General features: G+C 44.3%; 1 protein-coding gene across 1 annotated transcript in view; it reads left to right on the top strand.

Annotated features, from left to right (window-relative positions):
- col28a2a (collagen, type XXVIII, alpha 2a) overlaps window positions 1-20,724 on the top strand; it is a 106,219-nt gene that overhangs the window by 38,655 nt on the left and 46,840 nt on the right. Inside the window, exons 12-16 of the mRNA XM_078229207.1 lie at window positions 319-387; window positions 4,159-4,227; window positions 13,174-13,242; window positions 16,573-16,641; window positions 19,486-19,554. Of these exons, the coding sequence (XP_078085333.1) occupies window positions 319-387; window positions 4,159-4,227; window positions 13,174-13,242; window positions 16,573-16,641; window positions 19,486-19,554 (345 nt within the window). The remainder of the gene's footprint in view (window positions 1-318; window positions 388-4,158; window positions 4,228-13,173; window positions 13,243-16,572; window positions 16,642-19,485; window positions 19,555-20,724) is intronic.

Raw genomic sequence — 20,724 nt, 5'->3', positions numbered from 1 at the left:
ATTACCTACCATTCATGACATTAGCGAAAGGAGTTTTATTCACTTTGTGAGAATACATTTTGTCAAAAACATTTTTGAAATAATGTGTGGAGTCAGTGCTAGAATCTGCTCTTTCGTGAAGTGTAATTACGAAAGATTTATAACATGTTAATTTGAAGCTCCAAAGTTTATTTTACAAACAATTGAATGTCAATCAATTCTTTATTCCACCACCTCAACAAGAGGTAATGCTATTTTTAAGAGGAATAAGCAAGATTTGTCAACACGTAAGTATAAAATAGACGCTGTTCTATATTTAATTCATCTTTCTTTGTTTAGGGTGATATTGGTTTCATAGGAAGACCAGGGCCTGTTGGCCCACCTGGGATTGGTGAACCTGGATTGCCAGTAAGTTGTCTAATTGTGTTTGAACGTCTTGCCCAAAATTTAAGCTGGACGATTGAATAGATAAAATGAAAATATTCCCAACTGATGCAGACTGCAAAGATACTGAATATTGGAGTAGATTCTGTCAGTAAGACCCAAATGTGTAACATTTCATGTGCATAACGGAAGCCAACCAATCTTCTCAACTCTATATGACTCTTTAATTTTGTCTTTTAAAAAGCATTTAGACAGTTACATGGGTAAGATGGATATAGAGGGATATGGGCCAAATGTGGGCAATTGGGACTAGTTTCAGAGTTTTAAAAAAAAGGGCGCATGGACAAGTTGGGCCGAAGGGCCTGTTTCCATGCTGTAAACCTCTATGACTCAATGCTCTATAACACATTAAATTGGAGGGAAAAGAAGGTGGAATCTATTGTGAATTGCCATCTTTCCCACCTGATCTGAGATGGAGCATCCCAGAATGAGAATGAATGGTAGCAACAGCTGAACTGAGAACTTGAATGGTGCAAATCTTTAAAATTCTTCATTCATGCCCTTTTTCTATTTGCTTGCAAGAGAAGATTGCACATAACAGATATCTGCATGTGTAGGCTGGAGGAGATGTGTCTCACTGACCATCTTCTACAAAGGTAGGGCTGATCTTGATTTTTTGCCACAGTGGAAGATGGACAATAGTGAATAATCAGCCTGTTTACATCACGACTGATTTTTCTTTCCATCAACTTCAACCAGCGACTGAAGAATTAGCAAATCTAGGAGCCCATCCTGCTGCTAGCCATCCCCGCATGGCCACTTCACCACTATTGCTTGTGTGTCTTTTAATAAGCGATAGCATTTTAAATTATTATAGTCCACTCTTTTATGGCTCAGTTACCAGAATTATTGCCTCTGAGGTCAAAGGCTGTGGGATCAAGTCTCATTCCAGACCTTGAGCACAAAAGTCAAAGCTCCAGTGCAGTACTGAGGGACTGTTGCACTATCAATAGTGCTGTCTTTGAAAGAGATTTTAAACCAAGGCCCTGTCTAAGGTGGATATAAAAGATCTTATGGAAAATTTTGAAATGAGTTATTGCCAATGTCCTAGCCAATATTTATGTCTCAATAACATCATAAAAACAGATTACCTGATCATTATCACATTGCTTTTTGTATGGGAACTTGCGATATAAAGAGCGGCAGCTATGTTTCTACCTTACAGAAGTGACTACGCTTCAAAAGTACTTAATTAGCTATGAAGTGTTTTGGGACGTCCTGTGGTTGTAAAGGGCTCTATATAAATGCTAGTCTTTCTTTTCCTGCCAAACAGGCAGTGGCATAGTGAACCAGATGGGTTTTTACAACAATCAGAAATGGTTGTCATTAGACTTTTAATTCCAGATTTTTATTGAATTCAAATTTCACCATCTGCTGTGGTGGGATTCTGAACCCAGGTCCCTGGAGCCTGGGTCCCCATTACCCTGGGTCTCTCTAGTAATCCAGAGACCCAGAGTAATGGGGACCCAGGCTGGGAACTGAATATTCCTGGCCTCTGATGTGAACATCTGCCACATCCTATTTGATGCAGAACCTTTGCCCACTCTGAACATCATTCCTCCACATCGAAAGAAGCGCACTGATGGCTGGTACGAGGCAAAGGATTTTCAACCAGGAAGTTACCTTGGTTCTTGCTTGGAAAACCCCAGGTGGTCAATGGGCCAGGTGAAACTAGGCACATTTTCTTCCCGGTTGTCAAAAGGGGATGGCATGGTTGGTTTAGGCCTGGGCCATGGCCTCATCCTCACAGTGGGGGAGTGACAATCTCCCTAACTTCATTGCAGTGTTAGCATAAGCCTACTTGTGACACTAATAAATAAACTTGAAACATAGTACAATGGGAGATTAGGGCGCATGCGCAATAGTGGCCTCAAGCAGTCAGCAGCTGGCTTCCCAGCGTGAATAGACTCCATCTACCTCTCCTACTGGCGAGAATCACTCTTTGCCTCATTTTGTTTCTAAGTGCCATAAGATTTGATTTTTTTCTCTCGCCGGAAAAAGGGGTCTGAAAATCTCCCGTTTTCACGCTCATTCAGCACTTCGAATTTTTTTTGGTAAGATTGCCCCCCCCCCCCACCCCCACCCCCCACGCTTAGTTTCTTCACGTTAACACCAAGCATGCGGTTTCATGGTTTCTTTAACCTGAAGTAACTTACTGTTCCTGATCCGATAAGTGAGTTTATAAAGAAATTTATTTTGCAGTGGAAGCAACTTCTATTCCAGTTGAGTTCAAGTGATGAAATAATGATATTGATGTCATGTTATAGAGACTCTTTCCCTGGAAACAGACTCCCACTGGAGGGATTAGGTGGCTGGACTACCTAGTATTGGCTACCCAATAATCAAAATTCATCCTGTACGTTCTATGATTTGCTGTGATGTTGAGCAGCTGATAGAATCACTGTGTGAAGTCAAGAGGTGTTATTGTGGCTGGGCCGCTGTTAAAAGAGGTTAACAGAAACCACACTGATCAAATGAATGAGATAACTGTCCTCAATATTGGATATTGTTGTGCCTCATACTGAAGAACAGCAATTGAGAGGCTCCACTGGTAGTGAAGAACTCTTCTTCCTGTACCCGCATCTAGCAAGAATACACACTGGAAATGAATCCTTATTTTTTTGTGTATGAGTATTACACATTTAATAACTATAGCTGTGAATTATGTAATCTCTCAAGGTTATCACAGCCTCTGTTCATTTACTCCATTCACAATAAACAAAGGTCCCAAACATCTGAAAGCCTTTGATCCGGACCGAAGTACTGGCATTAGCCCACGGGAATCTGCCTAGCTGACCTCACAGGAGTAGCCAAGATTAGGGGAGCTTCTCCCATTTAAAGATTATTTGCAGAGTCTGGGGAGAGGAGAGAAGCGCACTAACCAGCCACTCTCTGCATCTCAGGATCTTACAGTAAGACGTCTCACAACACCAGGTTAAAGTCCAACAGGTTTATTTGTAGCACAAGCTTTCGGAGCGCTGCTCCCTCATCAGGTGATATTGTGAGACTTCTTACTGTGCCTACCTCAGTCCAAAGCCAGCAGCTCCACATCAGGATCTTAGGCAGGAGAGAAAACCCAGGAGTCTCATCCATTTATTGAGGATGAGGCCATTGCCCAGGCCGAGACCAGCCATGCCATCCCCTTTTGACAAACGGGAAGAAGACGTGCCTAGCTTCACCTGGCCCATTGACCGCCTGGGGTTTTCCAAGCAAGAACCAAGGTAACCTCCTGGCTGAGAATCCTTTGCCTTGCACCAGCCATCAGCGAACTTCTTTTGATGTGGAGGAACGATGTTCAGAGTGGGCAAAGGTTCTGCTCAAACAGGATGTGGCAACTGCTCACATCAGAGGCCAAGAATATTCGGATCCCAGCCTCATTTGCAAATGTTCCCCGTAAGCCAGCTTGATTCACAGCAGAATCTTCTGGAAGATTCATTGATTTTCTGGACCAAACCTTTGGAGGGAGATGATTAGCAGAATCATAGAATCACCGAATTGTTAAAGCATAGAACAATTCTGTGATTCTTCCCAACATCTCAGTAGATAGGTGCCTGCTATCTTCCATTTAAGCAGATTTTGTGTGTCACAATTCGCCAAGTATGAGGTAATTTGATTGTTTGCAAGTCTAATTCTAGTAAATTGAACATTTTCCATTATTGTTCAGCAGCAAGAAACGCTGGTTATTGCTTTATTAAGACACAGTTCATGAACTGATTTTCTGTTTCTTTTGTACAGGGTCCTCCAGGGCCTCAAGGTCTTCAGGGAGATAGAGGTTTACCTGGAGAAGGTTTGCCAGGATTGAAGGTATGAGTAATTCTAAGTGTATCTTACACACGGTTTCTGTCATTTCCTATAAAAGAATCACCTGAAATCACTGGAACATTGTTTCAACATGCAGGAAAGGAATTTCACCTGCCACCCCCCCCCCCCCCCCCCCACCATCCTCCCTCCCCACAGGGTATATATAACAAGATATGTTTTTGTTCAGGAGATATTGCCAGTGTAACAGTTAATGCTAGAGTTGTTGAACAAAGTAGTAAATGTAACAAAGTAGTAAATGTACGTTGTGCAATGCCGTAAAAGAAATCAAATGGAGATAAAGCTAAGAAAAGATGCTTCATCACATTGTGATTTATTACTGCCGATAGTGCTGTTAAGAATCCATCAAAATATATACTCTTCCACTCCAACACACGGTATTCAATCAAACACAATACCATCACCGTCTTCGTGCTTCTGGCAAATTTAAGACAGATATGGTGTAAAAGTATAGGAATGTATCCTGAAGAGTGACACCATAGATAGGTTGTTAATACTAATGCTGCATTGTTAGATAGTTAGGTACTGTAACATTACTGCCTATATATCCGGCAGACGTTATTGATGTATATCCACAAGATCCATATTGACCTGTTTTCTTTGAGCAATTTCTTCTGTATTGTTTTACGCTTTACCTTTTCCTTTGTTCACTTCAATAATCTATTACTGAGGCTGATTAGACCATTATATTACAGTGGCAGAATGATTCTTCAGTATTGATGCAGATGGCACGCAAGTAGCGGAACCGCTGACCTTGCACTATTTTGCAATGTTGACTCATTTTAATGATTTCCATATGCTCACTGCACAGATTGATTGACTGCACAGGGGATGCATTGGGGTTGATTTTAATTTTTGGATTGTTGATTGAGGGAGCCTGCCAGTAGCAGACCCGTTCCTGTACCTGTGACAAAGTGTTCTCATGACTTTGAGGCCCAGGCCTTATATGTATAAGCCAGCCAACCGTGGGCACCAAACAGGCCCCAAGGCAGCTGATTGGCTTTGGCCCTCAAGAATGTTGGCGAACTGAAATTGGCTGCACCATTGACTTGGGAAGGAGGATGGTGGTGATCTTCAGGAGTCCAGTCTGGACCAGTAGTGGTTTGCAGTTTTGTGGGGAAGAGCAAATGTGCAAAACATCCTCACCAATACTGTCTTATCCCAACGCTAGGTAGAGTATCTGAGCTGGAACAGAAGCAAGTAATTCAGGGCATGAGTTCAAATGGATTGAGGGAGGGAAATATGGATTGAAGGTCTGTGCACAAATGTATGTGTGGCCAAGAGTCTGATTTCAATTCCCTTTTCAAAATCATCAGCTTCACCTTCCTCATTGTCATCGTTCAAAAGAAGATCATTAAGTTTCCATTCCAGCTCCTTATCATCATCAGCCTCTTCCTCCTCCTGTATTTCCCATCCTATCATCCATTATTGTGGAGGTCCTGCAGCAAACAACAATACAAACTAAGGATGCTTGAACATTATACCAATGGCATTGAGGATTCAGAGAAGGGGAGCAGAAGATTGTGGCTCTGTAGATCATCCAAAGAACAAAGAACAATACAGCACAGGAACAGGCCCTTCGGCCCTCCAAGCCTGCGCCGCTCCCTGGTCCAAACTAGACCATTCTTTTGTATCCCTCCATTCCCACTCCGTTCATATGGCTATCTAGATAAGTCTTAAACGTTCCCAGTGTGTCCGCCTCCACCACCTTGCCTGGCAACGCATTCCAGGCCCCCACCACCCTCTGTGTAAAATACGTCCTGTGTAGGATACGATATCTGTGTTAAACCTCCCCCCCTTCACCTTGAACCTATGACCCCTCGTGAACGTCACCTTTGACTTGGGGAAAAGCTTCCCACCGTTCACCCTATCTATGCCTTTCATAATTTTATACATAGAAATGATAGAAATCATAGAAACCCTACAGTGCAGAAGGAGGCCATTCGGCCCATCGAGTCTGCACCGACCACAATCCCACCCAGGCCCTACCCCCACATATTTTACCCGCTAATCCCTCTAACCAGGACTCTAAGGGGCAATTTTTTTTAACCTGGCCAATCAACCTAACCCGCACATCTTTGGACTGTGGGAGGAAACCGGAGCACCCGGAGGAAACCCACGCAGACACGAGGAGAATGTGCAAACTCCACACAGACAGTGACCCGAGCCGGGAATCGAACCCGGGACCCTGGAGCTGTGAAGCAGCAGTGCTAACCACTGTGCTACCGTGCCGCCCCACCTCTATTTATACACCTCTATTAAGTCTCCCCTCATCCTCCGTCTTTCCAGGGAGAACAACCCCAGTTTACCCAATCTCTCCTCATAACTAAGCCCCTCCATACCAGGCAACACCCTGGTAAACCTCCTCTGTACTCTCTCCAAAGCCTCCACGTTCTTCTGGTAGTGTGGCGACCAGAACTGGACGCAGTATTCCAAATGCGGCCGAACCAACGTTCTGTACATCTGCAACATCAGACCCCAACTTTTATGCTCTATGCCCCGTCCTATAAAGGCAAGCATGCCATATGCCTTCTTCTCCACCTGTGACGTCACCTTCAAGGATCTGTGGACTTGCACACCCAGATCCCTCTGCGTATCTACACCCTTTATGGTTCTGCCATTTATCGTATAGCTCCTCCCTACATTATTTCTACCAAAATGCATCACTTCGCATTTATCAGGATTGAACTCCATCTGCCATTTCTTTGCCCAAATTTCCAGCCTATCTATATCCTCCTGTAGCTTCTGACAATGCTCCTCACTATCTGCAAGTCCTGCCAATTTTGTGTCGTCCGCAAACTTACTGATCACCCCAGTTACACCTTCTTCCAGATCGTTTATATAAATCACAAACAGCAGAGGTCCCAATACAGAGCCCTGCGGAACACCACTAGTCACAGGCCTCCAGCCGGAAAAAGACCCTTCCACTACCACCCTCTGTCTTCTGTGACCAAGCCAGTTCTCCACCCATCTAGCCACCTCCCCCTTTATCCCATGAGATCCTACCTTTTTCACCAGCCTACCATGAGGGACTTTGTCAAACGCTTTACTAAAGTCCATATAGACGATGTCCACGGCCCTTCCCTCGCCAACCATTCTGGTCACTTCTTCAAAAAACTCCACCAGGTTAGTGAGGCATGACCTCCCTCTCACAAAACCATGCTGACTATCGTTAATGAGTTTATTCCTTTCTAAATGCGCATACATCCTATCTCTAAGAATCTTCTCCAACAACTTCCCCACCATGGACGTCAAGCTCACCGGCCTATAATTACCCGGGTTATCCTTCCTACCCTTCTTAAATAACGGGACCACATTAGCTATCCTCCAATCCTCTGGGACCTCACCTGTGTCCAGTGACGAGACAAAGATTTGCGTCAGAGGCCCAGCGATTTCATCTCTCGTCTCCCTGAGCAGCCTTGGATAGATTCCATCAGGCCCTGGGGATTTGTCAGTCTTTATATTCTCTAACAAACCTAACACTTCCTCCCTTGTAATGGAGATTTTCTCCAAAGGTTCAACACTCCCTTCCGAGACACTCCCAGTCAACACATCCCTCTCCTTTGTGAATACCGACGCAAAGTATTCATTTAGGATCTCCCCTACTTCTTTGGGCTCCAAGCATAATTCCCCACTTTTGTCCCTGAGAGGTCCGATTTTTTCCCTGACAACCCTTTTGTTCCTAACTTATGAATAAAATGCCTTGGGATTCTCCTTAATCCTGTCTGCCAAGGACATTTCGTGACCCCTTTTTGCCCTTCTAATTCCCCGTTTGAGTTCTTTCCTACTTTCTTTGTACTCCTCCAGAGCCCCCTCCGTTTTTAGCTGCCTGGACCTAACATACGTCTCTCTTTTCTTTTTGACCAGTCCCTCAATTTCCCTGGTTATCCACGGTTCTCGAATCCTACCCTTCCTATCCTTTTTTACAGGCACATGCCTAACAACTGTTCCTTAAAAGACTCCCACATGCCAGATGTGGATTTACCCTCAAACAGCCTCTCCCAATCAACAGCTGCCAATTTCTGCCTAATCCCACTAAAGTTAGCCTTCTCCCAATCCAACACCTTACCCTTGGGACACCACTCATCCTTTTCCATCACTATCCTAAAGCTAACAGAATTGTGGTCACTATTTGCCACATGTTCCCCAACCGAAACTTTGAAGACCTGACCGGGCTCATTCCCCAGTACTAGGTCCAGTATAGTCCCCTCTCTAGTCAGGCTATCTCCATATTGTTCCAAAGAACCCTCCTGTACGCATTTTACAAATTCCTCCCCATTCAGAGTCCCAGCTCTCAGCGATTTCCAGTCTATACCAGGGAAATTGAAGTCTCCCACTACAACAACCCTATTTTTCCTGCACCTATCCAGTATCTCCTGACATATCCGTTCTTCCACTTCCAGGGGATGTCACAGTATCATTGCAGGCATTCAGGGGGCGATTTAAAAAAAAATTTTCTAAGTGCTGGGTAGACTTGAAACTGGGAGAGTTTCAGATCCATCTTTTGGGTGTGTTTTCAGCATCCACCCCCCTCCATATACACTCTGCCTGCAAAGGTTTGCGCAAGTCTGTTGCTCGCAGCAGAAGCCTGTGGGCAGGGCCTAACACACCCAAGAGCCTGCAGAGGGAGGTGGTGCGCATGTGCAGGCCTCTGATGCTGCACGTGCGCATTAGCAGTAGCAGGGGTCTGGCAGAAAAGAGAGAGCTGTCAGGCCCTTTCTACTGCAGGCAGCGTAAAGCAGCCCCGCATCCCCCACAATCGTGGGGGCCTGCGACCCAAGATACAGCCTACTGATCCCCCCCCCCCGCTGCCCAGACAGATCACGGACCCCCTCCCTCCCCTTCGATCACAGCCCCACTGCCCTCCCCCCACTGATTGCTGCAGAGTGGCAGCGGGCCTCCTCTCCCTCCCTCCCCCCACCAATCACTGCAGAGTGGCAGCAGGCCCTCACCCCCATTAGTTCCGCCCCGGCACTGCCCAGTGGGCATTGCCCAGGTGCCAGGCGGGGATTGCCCAGGTGACACTGCCTAAGGGACACCCCTTTGCCCTCTGCCTCCCTGGGGGGCCTCAATGGCCGGTTCCACCAGCAAGGCCAAGTCGACTGCTCCCTGTTCATGGGCAGCATGTCTATTCTTCGCCGGCGAGAACCTTTCCCAGCGAGGTCATAAAGGGGGGGGGGGGGGGGGGGGGGGGGGTGAGCCCGGACGAATGAGCACCGAGCTCACTGATCAGATGTTAAGCAGCATTTAAATAAATTTCCATACATCAATCTACCTTTCACTCATTTCCAGCGAGAGGCTGACCGCACCGGAAATCCAGCGCTCGTAAAATGGTGCCGGTTGCGAAAACCAGCGCCAATCACGCTAAGCACTTTACGCCCCACTTTATGACTGCGTCGTGCCCGAAAATGGGCTCAATGCGATAGTAAAATCGCCCTCTTAGTCACTGACCTGGTGCTGGACCAATGCTTGAACTGTGCCATCTACCCTGGAAAGGGCAGGGAGCCTCCCAATGAGTTTATGACCTGCTCCTCATGAGGCATTGGATGTTTCAGCCAGAATGTGCACCCACTTTGGTTTGCCTCTGAAAGGCATTGAGCGCCATTTTCTCCTGCATAATTGAGTATATAAGGTGAAGATTAGTAATGAACAGCTTGTGTCAAAGGGCTTGCAAGAACTGAAATAAAAGATATGGTGATCTCATCCTGTTAAAGTGAAGGAACAGGTTTTAGGCTTACGCGGGCAAGTAATTGTTGTTCGGAGAAATGACAACTATGCTGTAAGGTCTCCTGTCAGTGTTCCCTTATTTAGAGTACATTGTAAAAGGTTAGTTGAATAACTGTTTCCTTTAGAAGAAGGGGGATTGTTATTGTCTAAGGAAGAAAGGAGAAAGTGGCCAGTGTATCACCTTGCCTGCCCTGGTCAGGGCATTGAATTTTTTATGACACTGGTCTGTGGTTTTGACTGTGAGAGAGTTGGCGCTCAGTTCTTACCTCCTGGGTTCAGTTTTAACCGGGGTAGTTTTCAGGACCAGAGTGAAATATCCTTTACTGCCACTCTGTCTTTGTCCCTTCATTTTTTGCTCCTGTGACTGGTGTGTGAGAAGGCACTGAATACACTTGCCAGTTTACAACAGGATGCAATGAGGGAAATGTAACTAATGTAAATTCTATCATTTGTGTCCCAGTAATGATGAGCAATAGGGACATCCAGCCTTGACAAGAGCCTGAGGGTGGATTTGCACTTCGATTGATTGGATTCCCAAAAGAGATCAAATGTAGAACAATCAATTGCTTTCAGGAAACTCAAGTTACAATAACAGCATGAGGAATAGGATTTTCTTTGAAACTTTTGAGCCAGTAATTTAGATGGATTTACATTGGGAACGGGCTCTGCAGCTAAATACATTTACCAACAACATGGGTTGGTGCCATAACTTTTTGTGATATTCATTCATGGGATATGGGCATCATTGGCTGGTCCAGTATTCATTGCCCTTGAGAAGGTGGTGGTGAGCTGCCGTTTTGAACCGCTGCAGTCCATGAGCTGTAGGTACACCCACAGTGCTGTTATGGAGGATTTTGACCCAGCGACAGTGAAGGAACAATGATATATTTCCAAGTCAGGATGGTGAGTTGCTTGGAAAGGAACTTCGAGGTGGTGATGTTCTCATGTGCCTGCTGCACTTGCTCTTCTAGATGGTAGCGGTTATGTGTTTGGAAGGTGCAGTGTGAGGAGTCTTGATGAGTTCCTGACATCTGCATTATGCAAATGTTCCTGACTCAGGATGAAGCGAGGAGTAAAGCCAAGGATGGGTAGGCATTTCTGCCCCTCAGAAGGCTATGCTGTTACCGAGTGCAGTTTCAGTCATTGTGGCATTAAGAATTTATTCCATTCCATGACTGTGTTGCCAAATTCTGCTCCAACTAGATTTTCAAGTTTGCTGATGACACCATGGTAGTGGGTCGGATCTCGAACAATGATGAGACGGAGTACAAGAAAGAGAGAGAGAATCTGGTGAAATGGTGCGATGACAATAATCTTTCCCTCAATGTCAGTAAAATGGAGATAATCATTGACTTCAGGAAGATAGTGGAAGACATGCCCCTGTCTACGTCAATGGGGATGAAGTGGAAATGGTCAAGAGTTTCAAGTTTCTAGGTGTCCAGATCACCAACAACCTGTCCTGGTCCCCCTATGCTAAACCCATTGTTAAGAAGCCCACCAACAAGTCTACTTTCTCAGGAGGCTAAGGAAATTCGGCATGTCTGCTACAACTCTCACCAATTTTTACAGATGCACCATAGAAAGCATCCTTTCTGGATGTATCACAGCTTGGTATGGCTCCTCCTCTGACCAAGACGGCAAGAAACTACAAAGGGTTGTGAACGAAGCCCAGTCCATCACGCAAACCAGCCTCCCAGCCATTGACTCGTCTACACTTTCTGCTGCCTCGGAAAAGCAGCCAGCATAATCAAGGATCCCACGCATCCCGGACATACTCTCTTCCACCTTCTTCCGTTGGGTAAAAGATACAAAAGTCTGAGATCATGTACCAACCGACTCAAGAACAGTTCCTTCCCTGCTGCCATCAGACTTTTCAATGGACCCACCATATATTAAGTTGATCTTTCTCTACACCCTAGCTGTGACTGTAACACTATATTCTGCACTCTCTCCTTTCCTTCTCCCCTATGTACTCTATGACGGTATGTTTTGTCTGTATAGCGCGCAAGAAACAATACTTTTCACTATATACTAAAACATGTGACAATAATAAATCCAATCAAACCATTTCCATCTTCCACCTTAACCGAATCATAGCATGCAACCCAGCAAAATACATGCAGAGGCTGCAGCACAAGTGGCACACCAACCTCTAGGTCCTTTTACTGGCAGTTGTGTAACTTAGTAAACCAGGCAGCAACACTTGGAGAGGAGAGACTGTCAGAAGGCCAGTCACCACCTGTTTTTTTGTCAACTCATTGTGGCAGTTCTGGCCTCAGGCACAGTGGTCCGAATGAGTTGTATTGCTCTATGTATCATTTTGCCATCTGAAGTGGCAGTAACAGAGACCCGAAGGCAAGTTTCCAGTTAAGAAAGTTACATGGCCCAGAAAAAAAGATTGAGGGAGCTGAGGAGAAGTATTGTCATGCGTTGTAGTTACAGCAATACAGAAATCAGTAACAGTTAACATCACCACCTTAATTCTGTTTTACCAGAAACACTTGGACTGCAGCTGCTTACAGCGAGGTTTCTATATGTCTCAGAAAGCACTTACATATTAATGCTGTGCCTCTGAATGACCAACTCCACCCTGGAGATCTGAATGTCCTGTGTACCTTTTCACCTTGGTTTTGTGGAGCCTACCCCGACTGAGCAACCAGAAGGAAAGGCTGTCAGGACCCACGGGTTAGAAGGGTGTCCCCGATTGGAAGCACAGAGTTCACCTCCTTAATGCTGATAGTGTTTCATTTGCTGCAAGAGAAATGGGCTTGTTAGCAATAAATTACCAATGCAAATTGCCCAGAGATATAGAAATATCAGTCATTGAATACAATCTGATGAATGTTAAATTTACAGTAGCTGCCCCAGGTCTCTCTGTGAGACTTCCTGACAACATGCCAGTCTTCTGTCTTCACTCTTGAACAACACTGAAACAATAGTCAGTTTGCGCTGCATGGAATCTTTTCAGCCTCAGGCGCTGCGCAGCTGCTCAGTTTGTATGTTTCTGGGGCCACCATGAGACCATTTTGAATACTGGTTTCTCTCATTCTTATACCCTGCTGCTATCTGAGCGAGGTTTTTGTGGTCCCTTCTTCTTTAAGCGTCAATTGGTTATTTCATCTTTTTCAAACAAACTTTATCAAGGATATTTTGTTAAAGATAAAAAATAGCACAATCACTATCATGTTTTGTACTGTGTTGCAGGGTGATCGTGGGTATGAGGGACCAAAGGGACCTCGCGGAGCTCCAGGTGTTGGTGCTAAGGGTGATAAGGTAAGGCTTGGCTAGGTCAGGTTTATAATACAACATTATTTGCGATGGCAGTAATTGATGCAGTGAACTAATGCAAAGTTTTAAGAATAAAAAAGGCGAGTTATGGCTGTTTGGCCTTTGCAGTGTTTGTTTTTGAGTTGAGATGGTGGAAGCTGATGTTTATGAAATGATTTTCTGTAAGACATGGAATCTTCATACTTTGTTTTCATTTTTCCTTAAAAAAATGAAACGACTTGTCCAACACCAGAATACTCAATTAAATTGTACATACTTTAGGAGCAATGGCTTCCACTGGTGCAGTGAGAATCTGCAATCACTAAATGGCTATCACCATTTCTGAAATGGATCCTGAGGTAAAATACTACGGGTGGAATTGTTCCATCCAGGACTAGATCCCCTGGCAGGGCCAGGAATGGGAGTTGTTTCCCGTTATGGAGGCCGGCAAGAAACCACACCATATCTTTTGGCCCTGACCTCATTAATTATATATCTGGGGGTTTAGCACCATATTCAATGGTGGGGCAGGTTTGACTGCATGCGTCTCACTGTCATATCTGGGTGCCATATTGAAAAGGCACCCAACATCACTGACCCACCATTGAAGAAAGAAGATGGATCTCTAGGAACACACTGAGGCTGGAAGATGAACCTCCTCAATGAGATGGAAGCTGGAAGATCCACCTGATCAATGTACACTCCGCCCACTGCTGTAGTGTTCCGAGGTTCAGGATGGCTGGCGCCCTCCATCCTGAACTCCAGAGGCAGCTCCAGTATTCTTCAGTAAGTCCTGACTTCTGCATGCCAGATTGTTCCAGACGGGTTCTGGACCAACGTGTTTTCCCACTGGTGTCATGGCGAATCGGGCGTGGGGGAGGTTTCCAGTCGGGCCTTCATCTGCATCCCATTAGTTGGATGCAAATCAGTTTCATGCTGGCGACCAGCGGGATTTCCGTCTGCCATGGTGGGCACCAGAGGAAAATCCCGTGAGAAATTCACACTGACGTAGGACTGATTTTTGGACTTCCCACTGAATTCCCTCCTTGCACCTGCCTCTGAACCCACTGGTGAGGGCATGGGAGAGTTCTGCCCTATGTTATAAGTAAACTTGGCTATGGTTGAAGGAATCTTACTAAGAACATTGCAGCTGAACACAGGAACATTTTTGGGTTTTTCCCCTTTGGATCCCCCATACCATTGGCAATGTGGTAGTGATGAGATCCAGCATCCGGCCATCATGTCTGCTCTGATTCCCTGGATCAAGGTTGTTTATGTATTTAAGGTAGGTGCAGCATCATTTATGATGCTGCTAATATGCCCACCCCAGATGATTGAGAGAGAAACTGTTTCAGTGTTGCTGACATGGCCAGCTGAAGAGAAACTACTTTGAATTTGAAGGAGTAAAATTGCCCACTTTTATTCTCATTCAATTGTCTTAGTCTAAAGGGCTATGCAAGAATACAGAGATCTGTCTTTGTCTTCTGATTTTATGTCAGGGTTATTGCTCTGTTGGGGACACATCCACGCTAAGCTGATGGTCTGAATCTAGAATACACACAGGTTGGGAACCATCCAGATGGAAGTAAATGGAATACTGAGATGAAAGTTTTGCCCTTTTGTCAAAATTCAACAATGCAGAGCACAGATACTATCTCTATGCAAACACAACAACTAACTTGGCTCAGTTCAGCAAAAACTTGTTTTGTTGTCAAGTAGACTTTATTTTTAATGTTAATATATAAAGAAAGCCATAAGCCATTAAGGGACTCTTATAGGCAGAAGCTCTGTTGGGGGAAATGTGGGAAATAAACAGTAGTTTTGAGATACAAACACCTCACCTTACAAATTGTAATGACTGTTAACATCCCAGATTCTCCCTTTATTTCAAAGAGATATACAAGAACTCCTAGCACAGTAGTCAGAGCTGTGAGGGTTTTGATCCAGTAAAGCAACCTAACTTTTATGTACAATAAGACAAGCCCACCAACGCCTCTACTTTCTCAGAAGACTAAGGAAACTTGGCATGTCCGCAACGACACTCATTTTTACAGATGCACCATAGAAAGCATTATTTCTTGTATGAGAGCTTGGTTTGGCTCCTGCTCTGTCCATGACCACAAGAAACTACAAAGGGTCATGAACGAAGCCCAGTCCATCACTCAGATCTGTCTCTCACCCATTGACACTGTCGACACTTGCCGCTGCCTCAGAAAAGCAACCAGCATAATTAAGGACCCCATGCACCCCGGACATAGTTGCTTCCACCTTCTTCCATAGGGAAAAAGATACAAAAGTCTGAGGAAACATACCAACCGACTCAAGAACAGATTCTTCCCTGCTGCTGTCAGACTTTTGAATAGACCTACCTTGCATTAAGTTGATCTTTCTCTACACCCTAGCTATGACTGTAACACTTCATTCTGTAGCCTCTGCTTTCCTTCTCTATGAAAGGTATGCTTTGTCTGTATAGCACACAAGAAACAATGCTTTTCACTATAAACTAATACATGGACAATAATAAATCAAATAAAGTCTTCTTGAAGATCAGGCGAGATGCAAACATTCTGTACTTAACAGACTCTGTAGCAAGCACCATTCTTAAAAGTTTAATTAATCCCCTGTGGATTGATTTTAGCCCCATTGTTTCTAAGCATTGTACCATTGCGTTTAGATCGGGATTTTCCAGCCCCGCTGTGGCGGGACCCACTGTGGGAATGCAGCAGGCCAGCCAAAAGTCCATTAACTTCTGGCTGGACTGGGCAAACCTGGTGGCAGGCAGGGTCCTAAAATCCCACCCTTTGACTTCTGTATGTTCTTTAACCTGTGAATAAATCCAATAGTTTTAACACTTATACATTGGGTCGGTAAATTTCCCACCTTTCAGGAGTTAGTAGCTAGTCCATATGGGATAAGCTCAAATTTCAACAACTTCAATAACATTAATAGATCTGGCTGTTCACGTATATTGAATGGTCTGAGGGTGAGCTCTATTTTAATGAATAGCTAATTAAGTCTTGCCATTGATGACAAACATGATGTGAAGAAAGTTACCTATTTTTCTATATAAATCTGAGAAAATGGCTGCTGGATGCAAGAATTACCAGATAATTCTGTTCAAACCCATCAAAGTAAAGCAACAGCAAATGCATTAAATTTCTGACTGCAGAATGGGACGTTAAGGCTTTAGGAAAATTTGTTATTCAAGAATAAATGTGAACAGAAGACATGTGAAATTTGTGTGGTATACAAAGATAATTTCAGCTGTTTAAAACTATTTTTATTGTATTGTGTTAATGTGCTTTCTCAGTTTTATTGTCTTTGGTACTACATTAGGGTGAAGTTGGTTTTCCTGGATTACCCGGCCCTATTGGTCCATCCGGTATTGGATTCCAAGGTGAAAAGGTGAATATTTGATTTGCATTTTTAATAGAACCAGGAATTCCCCACACTGTCTCCATGACATCCAACTCAAACTCTAATTCTGTGTAAATATTTTCGTTATGTGTTCACACCAGACCATTTAGACAGCTGCTGGGATGCAGAAAGCTGTGACATTGGACAGCCACATAGAATCATAGAAACCCTACAGTGCAGAAGGAGGCCATTCGGCCCATCGAGTCTGCACCGACCACAATCCCACCCAGGCCCTCCCCCACATATTTTACCCGCTAATCCCTCTAACCTACGCATCTCAGAACTCTAAGGGGCAATTTTTTTTTAAACCTGGCCAATCAACCTAACCCGCACATCTTTGGACTGTGGGAGGAAACCGGAGCACCCGGAGGAAACCCACGCAGACACGAGGAGAATGTGCAAACTCCACACAGACAGTGACCCGAGCCGGGAATCGAACCCAGGTCCCTGGAGCTGTGAAGCAGCAGTGCTAACCACTGTGCTACCGTGCCGCCCTAACCACTGTGCTACCGTGCCACCCTAACCACTGTGCTACCGTGCCACCCTAACCACTGTGCTACCGTGCCACCCTAACCACTGTGCTACCGTGCCACCCTAACCACTGTGCTACCGTGCCGCCCTTCGTGAATGGGGGATAAATGGGGGATAGGAAGTCCCTTCCTGAATGGGGGATAAAACTTTCAGCAGCGGATTGGAACCTGGTAACTTCCTGCCGTGCTTAAATTCAGGTTAAATTAACCGCCTTGAAATTCCAACATCCTGCACAATTTTCCTCCACCAAGCAAACCAAGCTTGTAACCACTTATCCCCTCCCCCCACTCTGTCCCAATCCTGAGGATATTCTGGACGGGTGTTTGTTTCAAAGTTGTTCAAGTTCTTATCATGACTTAACTATGTTACTATTTCAGAGACACAGGAACAAGAATAGGCCTTTCAGTTGGATCATGGCTGATCCGTACTTGAACTCTATTTCCACACCTTCAATCTTTATCTTCTAACTAATAAAAATATGCCCATTAGACGTAGGAGAAAAAGTAGGCCATTCAGCCCATTGAGTCTGCACTGCCATTCAATGAGATCACAACTGATCTGATATAATCCTCAACTCCACTTTCCTGCCTTATCTCCATAACCTGTGATTCCCATACTGAAAATCTGTCTATCTCAGCCATGAACATACTTAACGACCCAATCTTTACTGCTTTCTGTGGTAAAGAATTCCACAGATTCACTACTTTCTGAGAGAAGAAATTTCTCCTCATATTTGTCTTAAATGGGTGATCCTTTATTCTGCGATTATGCCCTCTGGTCCTTGATTCTGCCACAAGGGGAAACAACTCTCAGCATCCACACTGTCAAGCCTCCAGAGAATCCTAAATGTCTCATTAAGGTCACTTCTCATTCTTCTAAACTCCAGTGAGTACAGGCCCAAACTACTAAACCTCTCCTCATAAGAAAATCCCACAATACCTGGGATCAACCTATTGAACCTTCTCTGGGCTGCTTCCATTGTCAATATATCTTTCCTTAGATAAGTGGACCAAAACTGTTCACAGTATTCCAAGTGTGGTCTAACTAGAGCCTTGTATAGTTTTAGCAAGACTGCCCTATTTTAACATTCCATTCCCTTTGAAATAAAGGCCAGCATACAATTTGCCTTCCCAATGACGTGCTGAACTTGCATGCTAGCTCTTTGTGATTTATGCATGAGGACTCCCAAGTCCCTCTGTGCTGTAGTTTTCTGCAGTCTTTCCCCATTTAAATAATATTCAGCTCTGTTATTCTTCCTACCAAAGTACATAACTTCACATTGTCCTACATTATATTCCAAAAACGTTTTTGCCCACTCACCTAACCTGTCTATATCCCTCTGTAGATTCTATGTGTCATCCTCACCACTTGCATTCCCACCTATTTTTGTGTCATCCGCAAACTTGGCAATAGTACATAATTCCCTCATCATTTAATATATTTGTAAATAATTGTGGCCCCAGCACTGATCCCTGTGGCACTTCACTATTTCGCAGGTTGCCATTCTGAAAATGCTCTTCATATCCCAACTCTCTGTCTTCCATCAGTTAGCCAATCCTCTCTCCATGCTTATCCTCCTAATTTAATCCTCTGGCACCGTTCAGGTGAATATCTGCAGTTACCTTTCTCAGATCAATATATGTTTCCTGGTATTCACTGCTGAAGATATAATGCAGTACCCCAAATTAATTTGATTGCAATAAAAATCATAAACGCCAAGAGAGGTAAAATGGATGACTGATTCATTATCATGTTTTACGAGGTAATCATACGAGGTCAAAATTACTCGTAAATATATTTTAAAACTTTTACTCAGCTTTGATTTCCCTTGCAGGTTTTATTCACATTCCTGTTGCACTTTTTATTACATCTTTTGTGTTCCTTTGCTGTTTTTGTAGGTCTCCCAGTCTTCTGCATTTTCAACCTTCTTTTCATTTGTGTAAGCCTTTTCTTTAAACTTGATACCGTCTCTTACTTTTTTTCATTAACAATGGGTTTTTAACTGCACGAGGAGAGTTTTCATATCTTGTGGGTATCTGCTGCTTGTCTGCTGTACTGAAAGCTGTTTGAACATTTCCGACTGTTTCTCAGTAGGTTTGATTACCCATTAACAGCTCAACTCAGCTGAAAGGGACAAATCTATTTCCCATCTACCCCAAATTTAAAATCTTGCTTTGTGACTCCCACTTCTCCCTCTCAAACCTCTAACCTATATTAATCTTTCATAGAATTACACTAATCGAATTGCAGTAAATTAATTATGCATTATGAATTATGTATCTTATTTGCATAAATTAACAGGGGGTACAAGGTCCACAAGGTCCACCCGGCCCAAAAGGACCTCCAGGTGAAGGGCGACCCGGATCGAAGGTAAGAAAATCCTAAAAATATTAAAGAAATGCATCATTTTTACAGACTTAAATACAAGCTTCCAATTCAACTACCACCGCTCATTCTTAGACAGCATTTGGGAGATCAATTAAGCACATCTTCAATATATTTGATTTCGCAAAATCCACCGAGGCCCAAGAAAACAGTTTAAAAAGTACAGAAAATCTACTAAAATCAACAGCCAAGCAAATTAATTAATCCCGTGTAAGGGGCTGTGTTTCAAATGGATTAAAGTCGAATCTATGGAAGCTACCAAATTTGTTTCATATCCTGAGTAAGGATTAAAGAACAAAGAACAATACAACAGAGGAACAGGCCCTTCGGCCCTCCAAGCCTGCGCTGTTCATGTGCCCAACTAGACCATTTGTTTGTATCCCTCTATTCTCAGTCTGTTCATGTGGCTATCTAGATAAGTCTTAAATGATCCCAGCGTGTCCGCCTCAATCACCTTGCTTGGCAGTGCATTCCAGGCCCCCACCACCCTCTGTGTAAAATACATCCCCTAACATCTGTGTTGAACCTTGCCCCCCTCACCTTGAACCTGTGACCCCTTGTGTTCGTCACCTCCGACCTGGGAAATAGCTTCCCACTGTTCACCCTATCTATGCCCTTCATAATTTTATACACCTCTATTAGGTCGCCCCTCATCCTCCGTCTTTCCAGGGAGAACATCCCCAGTTTACCCAATCTCTCCTCATAGCTAAGACCCTCCATACCAGGCAACATCCTGGTAAACCTTTTCTGTACTCTCTCCAAAGCCTCCACGTCCTTCTGGTAGTGTGGCGACCAGAACTGGACGCAGTATTCCAAATGTGGCCTAACCAACGTTCTATACAGCCGCAACATCATATGCCAACTTTTATATTCTATGCTCCGTCCAATAAAGGCAAGCATGCCATATGCCTTCTCGACCACCCTCTCCACCTGTGCTACCACCTTTAAGGATCTGTGGACTTGTACACCCAGGTCCCTCTGTGTGTCTATACTCTTGATGGTTCTGCCATTTATTGTATAGCTCCCCCTTACATTAGATCTACCGAAATGCATAACTTCGCATTTATCTGGATTAAATTCCATCTGCCATTTCTCCGCCCAATGCTCCAGCCTATGGTGTATTCTCTGACAATGTTCATCACTATCCGCAACTCC

The sequence above is a fragment of the Mustelus asterias genome, chromosome 14 (genome assembly GCF_964213995.1).
Source record: "Mustelus asterias chromosome 14, sMusAst1.hap1.1, whole genome shotgun sequence".
NCBI lineage: Eukaryota > Metazoa > Chordata > Chondrichthyes > Carcharhiniformes > Triakidae > Mustelus > Mustelus asterias.
Note: the sequence above shows the minus strand (reverse complement) of the source record. Positions and strands in the feature narration are given on the sequence as shown.